The sequence below is a fragment of the Pelobates fuscus genome, chromosome 7, assembly GCF_036172605.1.
Source record: "Pelobates fuscus isolate aPelFus1 chromosome 7, aPelFus1.pri, whole genome shotgun sequence".
In the NCBI taxonomy this organism is placed as follows: Eukaryota; Metazoa; Chordata; class Amphibia; order Anura; family Pelobatidae; genus Pelobates; species Pelobates fuscus.
Window position 1 is genome coordinate 154,391,043 of NC_086323.1, and position 24,519 is coordinate 154,415,561.

At 42.1% G+C, this 24,519-nt stretch overlaps 1 protein-coding gene across 5 annotated transcripts in view; it reads right to left on the reverse strand.

Annotated features, from left to right (window-relative positions):
- Positions 1 to 9,385: 9,385 nt before the first annotated feature.
- The window catches only part of ATXN7 (ataxin 7), a 136,870-nt gene continuing 121,736 nt past the window's right edge, over positions 9,386 to 24,519 (reverse strand). For all 5 annotated transcript variants that reach the window (XM_063426834.1, XM_063426833.1, XM_063426835.1 and 2 more), the window contains one exon: positions 9,386 to 14,169. In XM_063426834.1, coding sequence (XP_063282904.1) covers positions 14,152 to 14,169 — 18 coding nt within the window. In that variant the 3' untranslated portion in view covers positions 9,386 to 14,151. The remainder of the gene's footprint in view (positions 14,170 to 24,519) is intronic.

Consider the following 24,519-nt stretch of genomic DNA (forward strand, 5'->3'; position numbering starts at 1 on the left):
AGGCGCTGTAAAGTCGCCTTGAGACCAGGATTGGGTTGTTCTTGAAGGGCAGCTTGGGCCTTAGGGATCAGCTCTGCAATAGCAGAGAAAAGCCAGGCTTTAAGTTCGGCCGATATAGCGGTATCTGGTATGTCAGACATGTTTTTATTAGGTTATGAAAAAACAATATAAGATAATAAATATGTGAAATACAGTTCACCAGATGGGTCAGCCAATATCAGTGGTAATAAAGTAATAGAGTTTTGCCCGTGATCAGTTGGGGTTCACCCTAACTGCCGGTACATGAGGGATTTCCCAGAAGTACAGTAAATATGGAGTAGGTGTTACCCACTTACACTTACTACACAGTGGCTAATTCTCACTTATACTTACTACACAGTGGCTATTAGCCACTAAGCAGACGAAAGTGGGATTAGCCACAAATATTCACAGAAGTGGGGGTTACCCACAAATTAACAAAAGGCAGACAAACTTTAAAAAAGTGTAAAATAAAAGGCAAAAATACTATGGTGGGGGGTCACCCACAACAGAGGTAATAAACAACAGTGGGGGTCACCCACAGTAGATGTCAGCAAGAGGTTAATTTGGGAAATTAAATGTAATCAGTTTGTGATAAATAAGGATGATGACAGGGGTATAGAGAATTGCAGGGAGAACTTTCTTGTTCAATCTGTAATTAAGGAAAGGAGGTATAATCAGTAAAAAAAGATCCTTTAAAATAAGGTGGGAAAAAAACACTATAACAGTATAGGGTCAAATGAAAAATAAGGTCAAGGGTTTAAGATGATATATTGCACTGATGCAACATTTGTCAGCCTCCAGAAAGGCAAATTGTAAAGTATAAATTGTGCAGCAAGGAAGTGAAGGGTCATCTCACTAGTGCTGTTATAAGCCAACATAGACAACACAAGTCTGTTTTATTCTGCAATTAAGACAGAGCAGGGGAGAAATTGTTGTGCTTGATGCCACTAGGCGACACAATCAGACAGACATTCACTCCACGTCATTCCAAGGTCATGTCCACCAGCCCCCTCTGGAATATTTTGTTGGATTTTATGCAAAGAGCATATCAAAACAGATTAAAAAATAATTTCCTTATTGCCCAGCTGATCACTGTAAGGGGAACTTCCTTTTACATAATAGAAGGGGATCCCTTTACGCAGCTTATACAGACCATTGCTTTGCAATATGTACTTCCATTGTAATTTGCTTTCAGCACGCAGAACAGTATAGTGATGGGACGATTATTGAAGAAGCACGTGGGTAAGGCTGTAGGTCAATGGGTACACTTTACCACAGGGTTTTTGACATACTCCTAGTGGTTAGCATCTCTTCCTCTCATTGATGGCACACTAGTGGTAGCCCTTGGTGCCTGGGCATGGTTGTGGCAGTGGAGGACATCCAACTTCCTGCTACACAGATATATCAGTGGCCAGGAAGCTGGAAGGTCTACTCTATGCTCATCTGACTGAATGAGTTGCTTATTGTCCCAAACGGATGCCTCTTCCCTCTTTGATCCTTGGATTAAAATGGAAAGTGGCACTCTGTTCTTGGCGCACCCTGTAATTGTTGTTTCCTGTTTTTCCTGACATACAGGTTGGACAGACTTTAACAAAGTAAATAAATAAAATGTATAATAGGAAAAAGAAATACCAGGGAAACAGGCAAATTAAAGTCTCGAATTCACATGTATATTCTTCAGAAATTCTCAGGACATCAAGGGTCAAGTTCTCATCAGCATATATGAAAGAAAAAAAAAAACACACAGAGGAGACCAATGGTGCAGTAACTTAAAGGAGTATGACTACAGACAACACGGAGATTAAGAAATGCCAACTCACATTTATGGGAGCTATAACCAGCTCGAGTTAAAACAGCATACAGTGGTATTTAACCCCTTAAGGACACATGACATGTCTGACATGCCCCGATTCCCTTTTATTCCAGAAGTTTGGTCCTTAAGGGGTTAAACTCCCCACATGTAGGATATTCCTCTCACAAGATTTTCAGTGCAGGTTATATGAAATAAAAACACAAGAGAAGGCCCATAGTGCTCTCTATATTAAAAAAAAGTGCTGGATAAAATAAGAGATGTACTTACAATTTATGGAGCAGACAAACCGCTCTGTGTAAAGCGCCTGGGTGGTACGATCCCCACCATGGATTCTTTGGATGGTATAAAAGCTTCAGATGTTTAGGATATGTCAGGTAAAAAAATAAGGATAAATATAAAAGTATTTAAAATAGTCTGAAAAAATACTTTTATTTAGATTAAACAAAAGGCTTCTTCAAGTGTACATCCTATTTTATCCAGCACTTTTTTAATATAGAGAGCACTATGGGCCTTGTCTTGTGTTTTTTTTTTTTTTAATTCTTTATTTTTCGTTTTTGGTGCATGATATTATAGTTTTACATACAGGTGTGCACGTTAGTGCCCAAAATATATAACTGAGATACAATTCCTTTTGAATTTCGCACCAATTTTGGGTCAAGCATTAACATTCAGAAATAACATCAACATATTAAACTTTAAATGATACGCTGTCTAGATGAGTCAGTATGTTTCGTATACCCTTGTATTTAGGGTGAAGCCTTATGTTTGGTATCAGTGCTATAACCTGCGGTTTATGGGTTTGCTGCTAATAGTGCTCTGAGTGAGCGTTAGTGTGTTGGCATGCTTATGGTGTCTATGTTGCAGTAAATCCGTGTTCAATTATCTAGTTCTTCATGTTGTGCTGAGTGGGGGGGGATCTGCCGCAGGTGGCGTATTTGTATCGATTGAGTACCCCTGACCAAGGGGGCAGCAGGGGGGGGGTGTTGGGTTCTGGACGCCAAGTGTTTGTGTACTGGTTGTGCTGAGTGTTGTGGTGTCGTAAAAGTGAACAGAAAAATAGTGATGGGTATCCAACTAAAACATAAAGTACACATTATGGTCACAGCATGGAAGGTGTGCCACTATTATGTTGGTAGTGTTCATGGTGTAGTTTCTTGTCCTTCATGGTACAGGTTGTTGTAATCCGCCTTGTCCCGGTTCAAACGGGGTAGAGTGCTCAGGGATCCGGGTCCTCATCCGAGGACTGTTCCGTGTCGTGTTCGTGGGGTTAGACAGTCCCAGGGTATCTAGGAGGGGTGATGCTTCCTCCACTGAGGTTAGAACATGTGTTGTTCCTCTGTGTGTGATCTCCAAAGTTCCGTTTGCGCCCCACCTGTAAGCTATATTTGCTGAACGAAGTTGTGTGGTGAGCGGTCCATAGGTTTTGCGCCATAAGAGGGTGGCTTTAGATAGGTCTTGAAAGAATGTTAATGAGGAGTTCTCAAATGGTAGTGGAGTCTTGCCTTTCAGCCCCGCCATTATGTGTAGTTTGTCTTGTATAGTGATGCATCTGAGGATGACATCTCTGGCCAGTGGGGTTTTTAGGTGAGGGGCGCTAGGTAAGCGATATACTCCGTCAATTGAGATCTTCTTTGCGAGTGACTGTGGCAGCACGGTAGCCAGTAGGCGCCTGACATAGTGCGGCAGTTATCGTCATAGGTATGCCCCGGATCTTAATATGGGAGCGGCGCTGCCGGTCTTCGATGGTTGACATTTTAATTGCCAGGTAGGTATGTTGTTGCTGTAGCTGTTTGATGGCGTCATCCATTCGGTTCATATGAGAGTGGACTTTCACTACTTCCTCCTCCGTGTTTCTCACCCTTTCTGTGACTGTATGTAGTTCAGTCTTAAGGATGGCTGAGTCTGCTGCTAAAAGTTTGTGGATTTCTGTTAGAAGGATCTTAAAGGTTCGTTTGGTGGTTGGGGCTGAGTCATCTGTGGACTCCGGTGGTGGTGCCGTGGCTCCTGTGTAAGCCCTGGGGAGTGCTCCTGAGGGTCAGGACCCTGGTTTGCTTGGATTTGGGGCCTTGTATGTGGTGGCGTTATGGTGAGCTCAGAGGGGGTAAGGTCTGATGGTTTCATATGGGTCGCCTGTTCTGTCTGTCGTGTCTGAGACGGGCCAGGCAGATTGGGGCTCTGTTTAGCTGTATTGGATGCCTGGGCGGGGTCCGGCCTGTCTGCTGTGGCTGCTGGCTTGGAGTTAGTAGGCCGTTGTAGCATGGCCCCTATATCCCTGTCCCCAGGCGTACCTTGCGGTTTTTGAGAGCGTCGCCCCATGGCTGGTGTGTGAGCTGGGACGATGGGTTGGTCCCACAGGTAATGTTTGTCCCTGAGCTCTGTCGGGTGCCCGCACAGGAATTCCGCGAGGCCGGGGATCACTGGTGTTTGGTAGGCCCCGTTTTTCCGTCTCCTCTTCTGCAGCCGTTGCGGCTGAAAGAAAGGCATCAGGCGGTGCTTTGTACCAGTGCCCGTGTGGTGAGTGGCAAGGCTGGATGGGTTTTGGGTACTTTGATTATCTTGGATGCAGTTTTTAAAGTTGGGAGCTTAGCGAAATGGCGTCCGCTCGGGTCTAGTAGCAGGCTCCGCCCCTTGTCTTGTGTTTTTATTTCATACAACCTGCACTGAAAATCTCGTGAGAGCAATATCTTACATGTGGGGAGTTTAAATACCACTGTATGCTGTTTTAACTCGAGCTGGTTATAGCTCCAATAAATGTGAGTTGGCATTTCTTAATCTCAGTGTTGTCTGTAGTCATACTCCTTTAAGTTGCTGCACCATTGGTCCCCTCTGTGTTTGTTTGTTTTTTTCTTTCATATATGCTGATAAGAACTTGACCCAAGACGTCCTGAGAATTTCTGAAGAATATACCTGTGAATTAGAGACTTTAATTTGCCTGTTTCCTGGTATTTTTTTCCCCTATTATACATTTTATTTATTTACTTTGTTCTTGGCGCACCCTGTACTTGTTGTTTCCTGTTTTTCCAGTCCTTTGAAGGCTTTTGAGGGTTACCCTTCCTTTCAGGTTTGCAGCCTCCCCCTCCTTGTTGTGATCAGTTTGGATAGCGCTGTTCCATCCCCCCCCCCCTCCTTTTTTTTTTCTTTATTATCAACCTGTATGTCAGGCTGTTGGATCAGAGTTCCTGATTTGCAACAAAAGAGAAACAAAACATGCTGGCAAAGGAAAATGGGTGCATTGAACCTACCATATGGCCAGTATCTACTAGTGCCAGAAGCAGCACTGGTAGCATAACCCCAAGATAGAAGAGTGAAGCAGATATTTTTGGGGTTAAGGTTGATGGCGATTTGCAAGGAGAAAATGCATCAGCAAGTAGCTGATAGGAGAGTACTTTCTCAAAAAGACTTACCTTTCTAAATTTTCTTTTGCTTCCCTCTTGAGCTAGTAGGAAAACTGTGTGTGTGTGTGGTCTGCTCGGTCTTGTTGCCCAGAAGCTATTGTCATGTCCACTGTCCAAAGTGAGCAAATGTTTTCTGTTACAAGGAACACTCTGAATCCCCAATACTCACAAATGTCCCTGTAACAAATGAAGAAAATTGCCTTCCTCAAGTTTAATCATCCCTAACTAGTTACCTTGCTCTTCACGTTGATACTGGAGGCATCATAATCATCATCTGCTTGCTTAGATCAATTTAGCCAACCACCTCTCACTTTACAATTGGTTTTAAAATTACAATAGGATTCTAAAGTTTGGCGGTGAATAAAGAAAAAAATAAATAATTATTTTCCTGCAGCTCCCTTTTTCTTCAAATGCTTTTTAGTGGTTTCATCAGTCCTGGCTTAGTCTTGAGGTGTGACTCTTACCTCTGCAGATGCACCGAAAATAAGCTGACAGGACGCTGGTTTTCCCCCCACAGTTTAGGACAGACATCATAGATTGTGTGGGGAAAGTTTTATTTATGTCAGAGTGTAAGGATTAGTGGGTTTTTAATTGCATTTCCTTTTGTTTTTGGATAAAATCCCTTCTACAAACTGCATGTGTCTCCTACACCCCAGTTTCCAATGTTTTTTGAGATGACTAATTTCGGAAACTCAGAATTGGCATTGCAAAATGCCCAAGATTGCAAAGCTGTTATGCCAGGCAATATTGTAGCTGTTCTTGCATGTCAGCATTTTTCCTGCTATTTTGGCTGCCTGAATTTCTTTCAGTATTTTTTTAGTGCTGAAAATTGGCCAAGCCAAACAGAGGCATGAACTGTATTATTCCATTTCAAAACGTTTTCTTGCTGTTCTGCTTAAGTTCAGAAGAACCAATTTTTTATTTTATTTCTGCCCTGCACAAGTTCAGCTAAACAACATCAACCAATGATGGGGTGCTCATATGAACCACCAAGTTGTCCAAGGAAAATGGAATAGAAGATTTAAAAGAATTCCACATTCCCATCCATTTTACTATGGACATCCCACAAATGTTCCTACCTCTCTTAGATGAGGACATCATGCCATTAAAATTGAAAAATGTTTTTTTTTTTTTCTTTTCAAATATATTCTACCAGGGCATGGCATACCAACCATGTGTTCGTTCTTCATGAAATGCACACCTGAATGACACAGGTTTGTTATCTTTGTTATGTTCCATATGATCCCATCAAAGTTTCCTTTAAAGACAACCAGTTTGGTCTTACCAACAGGCAGAAAGGGAGTTCCTTCTACAAAATTGAATTCTTATGACTATCCGACAACTCAAATCTGCAATCAATCTTATAGTGATTCTGGTGTCTATAGCCTGTCCCTAAAGGGTTTTCAATGTAAATGCTGCACGCACAAAAGCCTCACAATGCTTTCCTATGGGAAAGATTTGGATTGGCTGAGATTATCTAGATTAATGATCACAGCCATGGAGACGGGGCCAGTCGCAGCAAGACTTATGCAGCGTGGGAGCGCAAAGAAAAAAAAAAGAAAATGCAATTTACCTTTTCAGAGCGTTAGAAGCCTGGCTAGTTTCCTAAACAGCCACACCAGCACTATAATGTCAGAAATACCCGTTTGTATTCCTGACACTATAGTGTTCATTTTATACAATTTGTATAATCTTTGTAGTTTCAGAAGAAAAAGAAAAAAATCTATTCTCAGTCAATTCATCTGCGACAAACCTGTGTTCAGCACAGAGATAAGAAGGCTGTGCTCTGCATTCCTTTTATTGGGAAATCCTGCTCTGGGCATCTCTCCTGCTTAAATTCAGCATAAGGAAAATAAATACCTATAAGAGGAAGTAGAGAGAAGGGGAAGGCTCTGTGTGATAGCAGCACTGAAGAGAGGAGAGAAACAGCCAGAATGATTTATTGCTGAAACTTTGGACAGGCAATCTGAATAGGAGATAAATAAAACAAATACGTTTTATTTACACACATCCTTGTAATGTGGGGTATGTAGGAGAGGTGTGTCTTACAGTAAGGGAAACACCCACTGAAAACATGATTGATGCTCTCAGCAGGAGGCAGGGGTAATGGATATACATTCAAATATGAGATTTTAATAGTATTAAGGGAAGAAACACTTCATTGTATAACATGAATCAAGCTAGATGGTTAGAAAATCCATAACTATATGCGTCATCGGACGGTTCACTTCTAACCTGTGTTAAGGGAAATGTAGAATGTCTGTTCTTTTAATCACAGCCACAATTTTGTGCACTGATTCGTTTCAGCTGCCAGTTTGCGTTACAATTTATATGCAATTAAAATCATGTTTAAAGTGCCTTATCTTTATCTGAATTGTATTGTACTGAAAAAGATAACACAATCTTGAACCATATTGTTGACATGGTAATGACTAAACTCTTTAGATAAAAACAGAAAGGGTAACTCCAACCTTTTTTTTTTTTTTCATTTATAAAAAGCATATATTATTTTAAAATGTCATACTGGGCACTATTAGCGTAGCTCCCTTAAAAAAATATATACATATACACACACACACACCCTGTAAAATAAAGCTTACCTTACTTGAGAGAAGCAACCCTCGTTGCCTTCCACACCCCATAAAACGTCACACCTTCCCTCTCCGTAATGCCCATAATGCAACCAAATGCAAAAGCTAGCGAGGCAAATATATATAATAAAATTAAAAAAAACACCTCACATTTCAGTGAGGAGGGAGCGCACCGAGGGAGGGGAGATCTAGGCTTTCCCTAGTAGACAGGTAAGTGCTGCCTGCAAAAGTAGCCTCTCACTAAGTCTGTCGCCAGCGGGCAGTGTTCCAGGCTGCCTAAATCACGTGTGCCGGGCTTACAGCTAGCACCCGGCACAACACTGCAAATGCCTCTTTATTCGAAGTGTTCCAAGCTGAATTGCTATACATACACATTCTTTCCTCCGTGACCACTGCTAAAAGTAGAAGTGATCATAGGCGTTGGAGTAACCCTTTATTAGAACTATGGACACCAACAAGTGCTGTCTAAGCACAAGTAAAATACATTCAAGATACACAAAGTAATTCACTAAAGTGAGAAAAGTTAGGAATTCAAAGTGAATTAAATGATTATTTCAATTTTAAGACAGAAGTAGCTTAACTGGAAGCATATCAGAAAAAAAAAAAAAAAAAGAATTCCCCCAAAACAGCTCTTCTGTCCTTACATTTTAAATCCACTTTAACTATGAATTCCTGACCATTTTTACTGTAGTGAATAACCCTGACAATATTTTTAACTGAACTAGCTAAACTGTATAAGAATGCTTTGCACCAATATAGACTTGAGAAATTTGAAAGCACACAAAGCAGCTGTCAATAAACACATCTGTCTATGAACAACATTATTTTCTACAAGTAGACTGGCAGTAAACAGTGGTCCAGGTTTTATTGATATCCCATGTGAACAGAATTGATTCATCTTGCAACATTAGCTGCGATTGACTATTGTTTGGGATACATGGCTGTTTCACAACCTGCATATACTTTGATAAAGCAAAGCACAATATATTTTTCTTATAAATAGTATAAATTATTTTATTTACAGAAACTTGTTACAAAACAAATAGGCTATATATTTTCTCTCTTTTTTTTTTTTTTTTTAAATATCCAAAGTAATTTTCTATCCCATGACATTTGTTTGTTCATGAACTATACAGCAGCCAACGTCCAGCTGAACAGATGCTCTTGATTATGTATACAAATTATCAAACTATTCACACATTTTACAGAGGAGATTGCTCTTAGAACCAGGCTCAAAGACAGACAGAGTTGCTTTCAAGAATTACATTCACATGGACAACCTGTAGTGCTTGTATTAAATTATCTTGTAATGCAGAGTGATTTGCAAGACATTTAACAAAAAGTCGTTCTACACCCCATCTCTTGAAGAAAAAGACATCTTAAATCTTGGATTTTAGGTCCTTCCCTGAGCCCATATCCTGCCCCGTTCAGCTCCTCATTAGCAGGAGCAAGGGAACTAAAGAAATTCCTTGGCAAGGAAACTCACAGGAAGACGTCTCTAAATCTTCACATTCCATTTGGAGTACTGACGTTAAAAATCGACTTCCACGAGGTATCTGGCTTTCTTCTATTTGTTTTTTTTGGAATAAAAATATTTTAGGACCTCTTCTCTAAATGCAGTTCTCTATAATAAATAATCCAATTTATTTCCCTAAAACAGAAGCTAAAAATACATCTTGGTCGCCAACCCAAAAAAATAAATGTAACGACGTCCTCACAGGTAAGACAAGGATTTCAGGAGCCCATTTTAACTCAGGTGACAAGAGGGTCGGCTCACAATGTATTGCGGACTCCTTGGCACCGATGGGGTTAAAATACCAGAGGCAATCACCTTATGCAATGATCTGAAACCCCACCCCCACACCACCCCAGCTATTACAAAAATTTCAGAAACCACAATAATTGGTTGAAAAAAGCAAGCTTCAAAATACAACTGAACATTCAAGTCTTAAGGAAAAAGCTAAATAGTACAGGCTTGAAAAACTATCAGGCACTTTCATTTTCTCTGTAGGTTTTAAATCTATAATCACGCACACTCACTTGTGTGCCTGTGTTTTTGCACACACAGATATGCACAAGAAAAAAAAAACTAGACTCGTAATCCCTTGGTTACAGCAAGATGTGAGTTGACTGAATCAGGCGACCAATCTAAAGCAATGCTGTACAATTTGCATGAATTAATCCACTCCAAATACATTAAAAATAGGCACGCCCTTCACAAAACCTAGTTGTCTCTTAGAACTGTAAAAGTCAGCATGTTCTCTGAATATTGGCTTGGCAGTGAACCACTTCAAATTATAAAGGTATTTTGTTGGTTTTTATTAACAAATAAATAGTAGAGGATCTCAGTTGTACCAAAATGGGATATAAGAAAGAAAGAAAAAAAAAAAAAAAAAAACCTGTGCAAAATACATATTTCAATATGTACAATCATATTTTTTTCAAACAAAATATGCTTTCTGAAAAAGCAATACTTCAATAACTTTGTAATAAAAGAATTTTCAAAATAAAACAGAGGATTTTTCTCCCCCCTATAATTTTTTTCAGGTTGAAGAAACTGTAGGAGTTTTAAGAATAGCTACATAGGGGAATGGGAATAGCTGCAAATGTAAACTGTTGTTTTTTTTCTGTTTTGTTCTTTGTTTTGCTATCGGTCAGGATACGCTGTATCCTGGACTTCAAACGTCCCTGTATCAACCAATTGCATCCATTTTCTATGGTGATTACAATGCAAAGCCTAACAAAGCACATTACTCTTAATGAAATCACCCAATACATGTTTGGTTTTGAATGTTACAGATAACTTATTTGATTTCATCTAGCATAAATCCACTCCAGTGAAATAGGATTTGTCACAATAAAAGAACAGTCCTATTTAATTTTCTTATTGGGAATGTGTTGTTAAAGCAATTCTTAACTGTACAAAGCAAAAGTTCAAGAATGAAGTGTAAAAGAATTATGTATGGCCACATTAGCTCATATGTGACATTACAGATATAAAGCTTATTATATTTCCTAGTGGTTTACTAATAGAGAAAAGTCCATAAGCAATGCCATTGAAAGCTCTGTCTTTGACTTTCCTCTCTTTGCACAGCGATACAGTTATTCTGTGAAATAAAAATATATTGTTTCAAGTTGCCAGTTCAACATTTGAAATTCATTTGCATATATCATTACCGAGTCATTCTATATCGATTCCATAAAATGGATGCCATTTTGGACCGTGAGGCTGAAATCTGAGCTGACCTGCAAAAGTAAAGGTGTTTTTCAATGTTTGAAGTGGTCATGGTGTCTGAAGTCTGTGTGCAGCGTTTCGCTTTGAATCGCAGTTCGTACAGAGTTTAACCCCTTCTTCCAGAGCAGTTAGTTACTAGATCTCTGGCAGCATCACTGGGACGTCATTAGCCAGGCTGGAACTCTTGTTCCGGGCTGGCTAATGTCAGTTCTGTGCATATTCCTATGGTTGGGATGCTTGGAGAAAGCTTTTTAACAGGGAACTGCCACTTCCCTGGAAAATACACCAACTAAGAAACCATTCAAAATGTGTTCAATTTCCCCCCCCCCCCGAGATGCTCAGTTTTCTGTTAAATCTATATTAAAGATTTAGCAAATGACATCATAATCCAGTTCAGACAAGGCAAAGCCAAAGCAAACAATACAGAGGAGAAGAAATAGAAACATTGTTTCCCCTCTTTCTAAGCTTTCACTGTCAAGTGCTAAGAACAGAGCTTTTAACAGGGAGCTACAATGGAGACACCCAGTTGCAATATACAACTAGGTGTCTCCATTTTAAATATAGGGATGCGTGAAAAATAATATTAAAAATACAGGGAAGTGACAGATCCTCTTAAAATATATACTCTAACTTTAGAATGAAGTTTTGCTGTTACTGTCCCTGGAGATTCTCATCCTTGACACTCTTTGTCAATGAGCAGGTTTTCATTTAGTATATATATGCACTGTACATTGCTTTGATTTGATATTTGGTTTGCAAATATATATCAAGATTACTCTCAGACCCATTACAGTGACATCATCCCAGACTTTGCAATAAAGATATCTACATTATCCTACGTATTAGAATAAGACCTTTTGCTCCTGATAGAATAGTTACAGAAGCTGATTTGTGTACCAGTCCATGCAAATTATATTATCAATTACTCTAAAAGTCATATAGGCTATGTTTACAATTACTGGGTCCTAATAAATATAGCTGCCACTGCAGAACATGTTTGCTTAATATTTGTAATGCACAAAAATCACCAGAAGCTGAAATCACCATGGCGATTTATTTGCTAAAGAGATTTATTCCTTCACAACCAATAATAATAATAATAATATAATAATTAAAAAATAGTAAAAACTACATTTTGACCACATTAGTGATGAGCAATGAGTAGAAAACAAAGCTCAAACTAAGCAACTGCTGCCTAACTTCAATTGTCACCTCAACCACAACAACTATTTTGTTAATATACCTCTAGATGGGAAGATACAATTTTGTCATAGAGGATATTTTGGTCTACTGCTGGAGTATTTAAACACTGGAACTCTACCTGAATGCAATCTACAATTCCTACGAACCTTTCAGTCAAAACACAGAATTGGCCAGCAAAGGATTATTGCAGTTTGCAATGAGTTGAAGATTTGAGTGTTTTCTAGAATTGTAACAATAACACGTCAAGAAAGGGCCCAACCCATCCTACATCCATTTGTTGGCAGGGGTCCAAAGACCAGACCCTCTGCAGCTACTTAGTTATAGGGGAAGAAAATTACAGCATTCGCCGACCCAACTTTAGATAACCATAACAGGTTATGAGAACTGTGCTAAACTGCCCAACAGTGCTCTCATTGAATTATTGATGCAGATTGCTGGACATGCTTATTTTGAAGACCCCTTCCACACTAGCTGAGCAGCAGAATAAGAGCTGGACTCCGAAGCAGTCTAACACTAACTAGGGAGATGGTGTTAAAATAAACACAATAATCTGTAGTGTTCATGTTGCTTAGAGTACCAAAACAAGTGTTATAATGGAATCATATTTACTTGGTTGCAGCATAAATAAGATATTGCTATAATAATTGCCAAATTATACCCATTTGCTTGCTAGCTTTCGTTAGTGCCGTTTGTCAAACTGTGCACAATATACATCACATTATATTATGCGCCGTTTGGTAACGGTATTCTGCCTTGTTATGAACGTAGTAGGGGTTTTGCACCCATGGTTGATATCACCAATTTTTGCATGTTTATTTTTGGTGTGCATTCCTAATACTCATATTTTACATTGTCTTCTCTCTTTCAACTTGTATATTATTTAATTTGAATTATACGGATTTGCCTGGTACACATCAACAGTGCCATAAAGATAGTGGCTTACAAAACACAGAAGCCAACAATGGGTATTTAAAATTCATCATCTTATCCCATCACAAGATAAATTCATCGTTTTATTCTATCATGTAGACTTGCAAAATGTGCGGTCTTATTCTATCATGTAGGAAGGTAAACAAGAATTTTTTAAAATTTGTATTTAGTCTGGATTCATGACTGCATCATTATACACTTTAGAACAGGTGTTGATGTAGTTACAGATTGTTTTATCAGTAATATCTTATGTGATGGTTTTAAGTGAGTAACAATAACACTGCTTGCCCATTAAAACTCCTCACAGTTCCTTAGCATTTGCAACCCGCAAAAAAATCCGGCCAATATATTCAAGAGTCCACTCTTTAAATTTAAATTGTGCTATTTTAGTAGTTAATCACAGGAAAATCGTGGTGTAAAAAAAAAATAACCAAAATAAAAACAAAACAAAAACAAAACCTAGAAAAAAAACAAAAAAAAAACAATACCCCCCCATATATTCCTCTAGGACATTGTGTCTAACCTGATGGACACAGAAGCCAGCAGAAAACACTATATACCTTTCTGGGGATTACAGTGAACAATATATATCTTTTTTGTTTTACTCTACAAAAAGAGAATTTTTGCCCAGGCCAAATGTGGACAAAAACTTGCAATCAACGCAAAATCAATTTCACGGATTTTGTAGCAAGCGAATGAGTTCACTAACACTGATACAAGCGGTGATAGGACATTCTAGGGTCCGCTGTGAAGGCATTCACTGCTATAGACATGGCTTCAGGGAATTCCTTTTTCAGCTGACGAGTCTAGATACTTTCCACACCTGAGGACCATGGGAAAGTTGAGATAACTCAAAGGCATCTTGGAGTCCAGAGGGCGCCAGCTGGAGGTTTGTATTTTTTCTTTTTTGATTGTAGTGAAAAGCTGTCCGGATTGTTTTTCTCACCAGTGTAGTACCAGATGTCAGGGACGCGCTTTTGGCTTTAAAACAAAAGAAGAAAAACACATAAGAAAAATTATTTAAATTTGCTGTGCTGACAGTTCTATGCGCTGTGCAGAGATGGCTGAAAACCTACCATCTCTTCTGAGAAATTGTCACTCAAAACTAACAGTTTTAACCTGCTGCAATCCACAGAAATGTTTGCCTATGGGATTTGTTTTCCCAACCTGTAATGAAAGCAGCCAACCTTTACTAATCTGGATAAAAATGGGTGAGAATATCCCCAAGTCTTGGAGTATCCACCCGCAGGGAGATAACAAATTAGCAAGATAATGTTGCTGATTGGTTAATTGCTATAAAGTGTTAGGAAAAAATATATATGTTAAATCACACATTAACAGGTTCACCAGTTTATATTAAATATAACACCTTTATACGTAAATGACTGTAATCATTTTGTATTTAATTAAAAAAAAAAAATTATCTGTTGAACTGACATACAAATAAGCAAAGTTATTCTCTAGAATAGAATTTTAGAACAAAATTTAGCAGAAGCAATAATTGTATGGGTACAACAGACCACCCATGACCTACAGGAGGTGGTCAATAGTTCTCCAATACAACACATCAAACAGGCAGTGAGTATAAGGGCTTGAATCTTAATTAGCGGGGTCACCCAAAACTGAATGTAAACAAGCAGAGAAGTTAAGCCTCCTAATAATTTGTACCGAACTACAAATAAACGTAAGAATTTAATACCTTTACTACAAAGAAAAAGTAATCTTCAAACCAGACTGCCAGAGTAAAAAAAAAAAAAAAAAAAAACCCTATGTAAATAGGGGTATTCCTCTGAATTTATGTGGCTGACTGCACTATTACATTCAATCACATTAAGCCATTAATGTTCCATTGGTTTAGCCACAGGCCCACCTTCCTTCTTCCATTTAAACCACCTAAAGCCCTATACTCTGTATTTAAGGGTTTTGGGGGCTCATACATTTACTAAATAATACCATAATAAGGAAGAAGCAAGGTCAATCACTCCATTCCATACCATCTCTAATACTATGGATTGAGGGGATAGAAGACATTCTAACAACCTGCTTTCAGGGTTCTAAAAAGATTTAGCCTATTTGTAAAAATGGTTTAACTTTTTAAAATGCTGCGGAATAAGCTGGCACTATATAAATACCAATAATAATAATAATAATAATATTTTTTTTTCCCAATTTAATCAATTAGGCATGTTTATGGAGAATTTGTATACAAACTGCCTCAACAAATACAAAAACGGTTTTAAATTTTAACTTGGACTTGTATGTAAACTGTCAATTTTCCAGCAAACCTGTGCTTAGGAAATTAGCATTCTAATGTTAGCTACACTCTGTACAACCTCTGTTAAATAGGGACAGAAGCAGAAGATTACAGATATAAATGGCTGCAGGTAATAGAAAAGAGCTTAACATTTCAAGTCTTATGCCACTAGCTAGCGGTTTTAAAAGGTACTTGCGACTGCAAGTCTGAAAGTACACTCACCGGTGGGGACCTTCTACTTGTAAATGCCAATGGCTAGTGAAAATTTTGAGCACTGGAGTGGAATATCTAAATAAATAGTTTTAAATAGAACCTGTCATGCCCAAACAGTGCCTGCACGCTTTTTAGGAGCATCAAATTCCACCTATACATTATATTTGAACTATTAAAGGATTTTGGTCACTACACTTGTGTGCTGTGCCAATTACCATTTTTATTTAGTTTTAATATGGTTTTCATACTTCCTGGCATATTTTATCTCTACTCCAAAGCAATCCTAGGTGGGAATCAAACCACCAACGCTGTCATCATAGAGCAGTTAGTCTGCTCTATATTTGTGAGTGTACTTTTACTATTTTTATCATATGCATCACTTTATTTTCGCCTTATTTATTTTCGCCTTATTTATTTCTCCCTGGGTTCCGGTCACCGTGAACCAAATGGAAACCTCCAATATACCCTATAAAGTGGGGATTATACCACAGCATGCTACACACGCTAGAGCTGACTAAGGCTCTATAAAATGTGAGTGTGATACGGTCACATTTATTACATAACTAGATTTGACGTATTACGCTATTTCCGCTCTTTCTGCTTTTGTCTTTCTATATACACATCAACAAGAAAATAAAGACAGGTGCCCTGCCCTTGCTGTTCTAAAGACTAAAATGTCTACTATCAAGAGACTTATTTGTGAGGACTATCACATTGTTCCAAAAATCTATTTATTTTTTATATTGTCTATTGGCGAATCCCTTTTTAAAATCTTTTTATTTCTGTATATTCTCTAAAGGGTTTTGATGGATTCCCCTTTTAGGGTTGGTGCCTTTTTCTGTTGATTAACGCTGAACCATTTTTTGTGTTCTATACATTGTACTACCAAATGTATAGATTGGGAAAATTTCCTATTTAAAAACAGGTATTTCTCCGAACTGTCAAATCAATTCTTTGGCATAGATTCTATCAAGGCGCTTTGATAAAGGCGAGCAGGAGAGACCACCCACAGGCAGTCCTTCTGCTTTCCATGCAAAGCAGCCAAAGCGCATGCGCTGCTAACCCTGGCTGGGGAGTATAAAAACAGAGTAACTTACAAAATGAGATCAGCATGTCGTGTCATGGAGGACGTTTGCCCTGCTTGCATAGCAAATCAAAAACAACTGTATAAGAAACGAGGGCGGACTGAAGGTGGGTCAATGCAGTGCAAGAGCAGAGCAAGTTCCCTTAAATAAAAAGGAAATTTATAGAACTATCTATATGTTGTGTTAATAATTTTACCATCTTCACGACTTAACAAATCCGCGATTGTCAAAATAAAAAGGAAATTACCTAAAATGGTAATGAAAATGTTTAAATAGTATATGCGGCGTTGAGCAGAAACTTGGCACTTACAGTGTTAAGAAAATGTTCCTTGTCACAATTCCTTTTTGATTATAAAAAACAAAAACAAAAAAGCATTGCACTGGACAAGGCTAGCATCCGTTTATGTAATAAAAGGGGTTTAACATAGCTTATAAATGAGCAAACATTCTGTAGATATAGGTCTGTTTACAAAATTACAAAAGCATTGTACTCCTTGGGTGAATCTAACATATATACTGCGTGCAATACTACTTGGCTATTTGTAGATTTTAAATTAACCTTGAGCGTGGTAAAAGCAATGAACTGGGCCCAAACACCGGCTGCTCTGGAAGCTAAAGGGTTAATGACGGTCCTGATCGGCACAGTGGGAAACGAGTTGTTGCCACAGCAACAGCTGCTGTGCATTTCCCCAACCCCCCTCTGTCCCCTGTCAGGACAATGATCATCATCAGCATCAGGCATTCCTGCTGAAATAGAGGAAACAGAGCCATGCAGAATAAAGGCATGACATCTCCTTTAGGGAATGAGATTTTGTGCGTGTGTTCATTTACTGCATTGTAATCGGAGGTCTCTGGAGTCCAGGCCCTGGCTGCTAAGCCTGGCAAATGGACATAATGTATCAGGCAATATCCCTCTCTAGCAGAACCCCTCACACTGTCAGGACATACCTTGCACAAGCATAGAAATAGGCTAGGGATCACAAGATAAACAATGAAAGCATCACTCTCATACAAATAACGCAATACCAGTTTGTCCGGGGAGGGGGTTAATATTTTATCTGTGCACGTAGTTTACAAATGTTTAAAGGGTTACTCCAACCACAATGACCACTTCTGCGTTTAGAAGTGGCCACTGTGGTAGGAGTGGTCAAATCCAGACATTTGCACTTTTGTGCTGCGGGCTAGTTACACCCTCCGCACACGTGACTTAGGAATCCTGGACTGCCTAATATTAATCCTGTGCAAAAAAACGATGTGTGTCGTCAATGTTCACTGCATACTGGCGACATATGTAATGAACTTCAGTGTCCTCTCCCTGCTTTCCCCGCCTCCCTCTGTTTTCAACCTTCACATTTTGTTTTTGCACTCTTTGTCCTCCCTCCTGCCTCTCTCTAGCCAAGAGCATGTGATTGGACCAGGGATGACCTGACTGGAGACTGGAAATTCAAACATTGCAGGAGTGCCATAGAACGTGTTTCCCTCGAGGATTGGGTGTGAAAATAGCAGCTTGTTGTAAAAGTTTTTCAATTTTAAAATCTTACAACATAATAAATGTTGTTACATATTGAGCAAGCAAAATGACTTGCATTTATGTAGCAAAAACATTGTGGATTGTTTTTCTGACTCCTACATAGGCACAGCCATGGATTGCAGGCAGCTGTACTAAGCATCCTGCAGCCCCACTTGCTAGAAGTTATGAGATGCAGCAATTGCCGCTTGGGGGCGGAGCAGCTATTTGTACTGCTACCCGGTCTATTCCCAGATGTCACATTACCAAAAACCCTAAACAAGAGTTTTCAGCCACTCATCCCCTCTGCTGATTGTACTAGTGAGGAAACATTAGAGGTGATTTCCTGGGAGTGTTAGCGGATATCTTTCAGCCTATCACAGTTGCCCACTGCTGTTATGAATTGGTATGACTAAGGAAGTGGGTAATATTTGCCTTAGCCCCACCTCCAGTGGTAGCCAGGCTTGCGGACAGACAGGGATCCACGTTCAGTTTTTAAGTGTTAAAAAATGGTTCAAAATTGAATGGAGGAACAGTGCCAGGGGACTCGAGGCACTATAACCCATTCAATAAAGTGGTCATAATGCCTAAAAAAAACTTTAATTAGTGACCCACTTATAGATGGACGTCTATCTTTCTTCCCTCCCAATACAGCTTTTTACTGAAAGTGGGATTGCCATAAAGCTGTCACCTTACATGGTTTGCCATAGACATCTTATATGGAGGGAGAAGATGGACTGGCCAGGACAAACCAAGATGAATAATGGAATTCCAGAATTTTATTAAAGACACGGAGGCTCCTATTATGCTTCTCTTTCTTTTATTTTCCCTCAGCAGCGAAGAGAGAAATGAGTGAAAAGAGAAAACATGTCATTAACATATATACATATTCAACATATTCCACAGTGCTACATTGGGGAACCTCCCCCTTTTAGTATATAAGGTGTAGCACTCTCTTCCTCTTCCTCTTTCTTCGCTGCTCCCTCAGACCAGCTAAGTACATTTATTGACTATATCATTATACTGTCATCTATACCTACTCTGCCTGCAGTTTATCTGCAGGGTTTGGTTCTAAGTTTTATTCATTCCTTATACTGTTTTTTCTTTCCTTTGGGGTGGGCTCTTGCCCCTCTTCACCCTGACCGGGTTTTGACCCGACCCGTTTTTCACCCGGGTCCCTGGGCTCCTCTGTGCCCCTGACTATCCCCCCACCCCACCCTTGTCGTTTTCGGCAACCGTTATATCCCGCCTACCTTACTCCACGGCGGTCTTTCACACCTTCTCGGTTCCGCCGCGGGCGCGTTCTGCGCATGCGCGGACACTCGCGGCGGCCATTTTCTTGGTTTCCCGTCGCCGATAGTGCCGGCGGCCATTTTAAGCCTCATTACTCGGCGTGTTTTTGCTCCGAGGAGGCTGCTTGACCCCGCTCCTGCTCTTACCGGGTATTTTTTCTCTCCTGCTCTGTCCTTTGTGCGTGGGTTAAGCAATCCAGCACCTCTGTCCTTTAGCCTTACATTACTGCTAGTTTGTCACCATGCAGTCTGCCTGTGGTGATTTGAATCCCCACCCTGTCCCACTTAAGGGTACCACAGCATCTGATTCCCAGGCCGACTCCAACCTTATAGGTTCTGAAGAATTCCAATCCCTCTTGGACACTACTATGTCCACCTCTATTAACAAGGCCATCTCCTCGGCCATGGGAGCTATGTCATCTAGTATCTCCCTATCTATCTCTCAGGCCCTTAGACAGGCCCTTCCCACCCAGTCGGGCACAGGGCCCTCTCCCAACTCCCTTGATGAGATTAGCCCAGGGCGCAAGGCGCCTGCCAAGCGCAAACACACCGCTGACCCTCCCCACACCCAGGTACAGCCTGGTTTGAATGACACGCCTCAGGCTGTCGATGATGGCGCGCAACAACCGCGCAGTAGAGCTACTGGCCGGGCTACGGCGGCCAGGGAATGGAAACGGGCACGTGCCCATGATTTATTGTCCGATTCGGACGAGGATGGGGACGAGGAGTCAGACAACCAATTCTCCGATCCCTACGGGGACGAGGTTTCAGGGGACGATGACCTACCAGGGTCACAATTCCCTTCCAGGCAAACCAAGGCCAAAACCCCTTCAGGGGCCCATGATGCAGAGCTAACCTCTGACGAGAAAGATGCCCTGGTCTTTGACCCGGACAACCTCAGGCACCCTCGCTCCGCGGAATGGGAGCCCGCGACCCATATAGCCCGATACCTGGCCCTTAGGGTACGGAAATCCCTCTCACAGGAGGGCCGGAACAAGCTGAGGGCAGAATGCCCACGCCCGATCATACCCGATGCGGTAGCCAAGACCCCTGAGGTAGACCCCCAGATTGTGCAGTTTCTGGGCAAGTCGGGTTGGAAACCCAAAAAAGGCCTGGACTACTCCATGCGGAACTGCCAGGATAAGTTCCTTGACACCCTGGGCCCGGTCACCAAATTGTATGAGCTGCTAGAGAAAGCTCAGTCGACTGGGGCTCCAGTAGACTTTGAGGTGGCGTTCGGCTGGCTCCAGCGCCTGATTTGCATGATAGGCAACGCCAATACGGCCATGTCAACAGAGCGCAGGAAAGCCATCCTGCTTAAGATTGAGCCCAAGCTCGCAAGCATGGCCTCTAATGAGCCCGGTGCCTCCGCAAACGGCCTCCTATTTGGAGAATCCTTTGTAAAGGACCTAGGGTCTTACGTAAAGACATTCACGGCCTTGGACAAGGCCCAATCCTCCATTAAGAGGGTTTTTAGCCCAAAGGTTTTTGGCGGGGCCGGTAGAGGTAGGAGCCGTCTACCCGGCCGCAACCCCCGGGGTTTCTCAAGACCGGGCAGAGGCTCCTTCAACCAGCAGAGACCGACCCAGGAACGGTCCTTCACCCCATTTTTCCCCTCGCGAGGACGGGCTTGGCATACCCGCGGCAGTCGAGGAGCACCCACGGCAAAACGCCCTTATGGTGAGTACCATGTTTCCCCTTTCTTCCCATATACAGGTAGGGGGCAGACTGACCCGGTTCGCCCGGGCATGGTCACTTGTCACGTCAGACAGTTGGGTGTTACAGGCAATAAGGGGTTACCTACTAGAACTAACCGCTCCCCCCATTCAGCCCTCTCCCCCAAGGGCGATTCACATGCCATCTGCACACTTAGATCTCATCTCTACGGAGATCAGGGAATTACAGGCCAAGAAGTCCATAGAAGAGATCCCTCTAGACACACCGGGTTTCGTAAGCAACCTTTTTCTAGTGCCCAAAAAGGGAGGCGGGGTACGCCCGGTTATCAACCTGCGGCCCCTAAATGCCTTCATACAATACAGGCACTTCAAGATGGAGGGCATTCACTGCCTCAGAGACCTACTCCTACCCGGAGACTGGATGGTCAAATTAGATTTACAAGATGCTTACCTAACGATCCCAGTAGCCTCGATTCACAGGAACCTACTCCAGTTCTGCTGGGAAGGCAAGAAGTGGCGTTTTACATGCCTACCTTTCGGCCTGTCCTCCGCCCCGTGGTGTTTCACGAAGGTCCTAAAACCAGTGGTGACCTTCCTCAGATTACACGGAGTCCGCCTTATCATTTACCTGGACGACATCCTAATACTCTCCGGGACTCGATCCCTCTTACTAGAACACTTAGGGTGGGCCCTACACCTCATACAGAACCTAGGCTTCCTTGTAAATTGGAAGAAGTCGGTTCTGATCCCCTCTCAACAAATGGAATTCCTCGGATTCCGTATCGACTCCGTACTACAGGTTCTCTGCCTCCCAACAGAGAAGATGTCCAACATCAAGAGGGAAATAAAGAAACTGATGCAAAGGCCGGACATATCCCTACGCCAACTGGCGCGGGTAATCGGCCTGTTAGCGGCCTCTATCCAGGCGATTTTCCCAGGCCCGCTACACTACAGAGCCTTACAACGGCTGAAAGCGGCCTGCCTGAGAAGTGGCCACTCGTACGAATCTCACATTTCCCTGGACACAGAGTCGAGGGAGGAACTGAACTGGTGGCTAACCCACATGGAAGCTTGGAACGGCCGAGCGATCTTCGGGTCCACTCCAGACCTGGTGATCGAATCGGACGCCAGCTTACATGGCTGGGGCGCGCGCTGCGGCAATATATCCACAGGAGGCAGGTGGTCCACGGAGGAGTCCTTCTTACACATAAACTCTCTGGAACTGCTGGCGGCCTCGTTCGCCAATCGCAGTCTGTCTCCCAGAGGCATCTCATGCTCGATCCTCCTCAAGCTGGACAATGTCTCAGCCGTAAGATACATAAACCATCTAGGGGGAACCAGGTCTCGCATCCTAGCGGTTTTGGCCAGAGACTTCTGGAACTACTGCTTACAAAACAGCGTGTCCGTTACCGCGGAACACATCCCGGGCCTAGACAACTACACCGCGGACTGGAACTCCCGCTACCTGAGGGACTCGGGAGATTGGAAACTACTACCGAAATTATTCCGCAGAATCTCGTCCCTGTGGGGACCTTTGAGCATGGATCTGTTCGCATCCAGACTCAACACACAACTACCGAAGTTCTGCAGCTGGAGACCAGACCCGGAGGCAGTAGCGACAGACGCTTTCCTCCAAGATTGGTCCGAGGGCAGGGCTTACGCCTTCCCTCCGTTCAACCTGATAGCTCGTTGCCTGGCGCACCTCCGGCGCTTCAAGAGCTCATTGGTACTGATAACCCCGTGCTGGAGATCTCAACCTTGGTTCCCACATCTGCTGGGGATGGCGATAGACCACCCACGGCTACTGCCGGACCATCCATCGCTATTGACCAACCCAGATGGGGAGAACCACCCCCTGGTGGAACAGGGCCTTCTCCGCCTTATGGCGTGGCTCCTTTCCGGGGACCCTGGGAGATCACGGAGGTTTCGAACACGACTGTGCGGCTCCTGGCAAACGCATGGGCACCCGGTACACGACAAGCCTATGCTGCAGCATGGAGACAGTGGGCCAATTGGTGCTTGGGACGATCATTGGATCCGATATCAGCCCCTGTGAAATCGGTACTAGATTTCCTTACGCACCTGTTCGAATCAGGCAAAGCCTTCCGCACGGTCAATGTTTTCCGCTCGGCCATCTCAGCCGGGCACGACCAGGTGGACGGCCTCCCACTGGGTCAGAATCCTCTGGTTTGTCGTTTGCTTAAGGGAGTTCGTTTCTCACGTCCCCCCACATCCAGATACGGGTCCTTCTGGGACGTCACCTGTGTGTTCAGACTCATAGATGGCTGGCCCACTAACGTAGATCTTTCTCTTAAACAATTGTCAGCAAAACTACTGATGCTGCTTTGCCTTCTATCCTGCAAACGGGTGTCAGACGTGAGAGCCTTGGACTGGCGAGCACGTTCATTCACCCCAGAGGGGGTGTCATTCGATATTTCACGAAGAACGAAGTCGGCCACCAAACAGGTCTGCTATCCACGGATACCGGGTTTACCTAACTTATGCCCAATAGCGTGCCTAAAAGAATACGAATCTCGCACCTCTACACTGCGCCCGTCCATCTCCCTGAAAAAACCCCATCTGCCGGTATCCACACCGACGCTGGCACGATGGATTAAATGGATACTAGCTACGGCCGGAATAGACGTCTCTGTTTTCTCATCTCACTCTGTTAGAGGCGCCATGGCCTCTAAAGCTTCGGCGGCCGGTTGCCGCTTGGAAGACATTCTGAAGGCTGCAGATTGGTCTACGGAATCCACATTCAGGAACTTTTACTTTAGACCGATACAACATTTTTCAGATAAAGTCATTGCTCAGCTTTAAACAAGCATAATAGGAGCCTCCGTGTCTTTAATAAAATTCCTAGATTTTACTAGTAGCATGACGTAAAGTCATGATTTTATTAATGACACGGAGGCGAGTATTATTCCCTCCCTCCCTCCCTGGGTTGGAGGTGGTGATATGGTTTTTCTATTGCATCCTGTCCTTTCTGGACTATATCACGACTTACTCCTTTAGGACGGGTCTTCCTGGCCCATAGTCTATTTATTTCTGCTGTATAGATTTTACGCTCTCTGTCGTTTGGCTTAGTTTACTTTAGCTTTAATTGTTCATGATCATCGCACTTTATGTTATGTCTAGTTAATATGTCATTTATTCCTTTTCAGAAGTCAAGATTGCTATATATAAAGTGGAAAACATTACACCCAGTTGCAAGTTGAGATTTTACCATATTTCTCCCCTCTCTCATTTTAGCGTGATTCCAATTACTTATGGAACTAACAGGAGCTTCGCAGTTGACTCC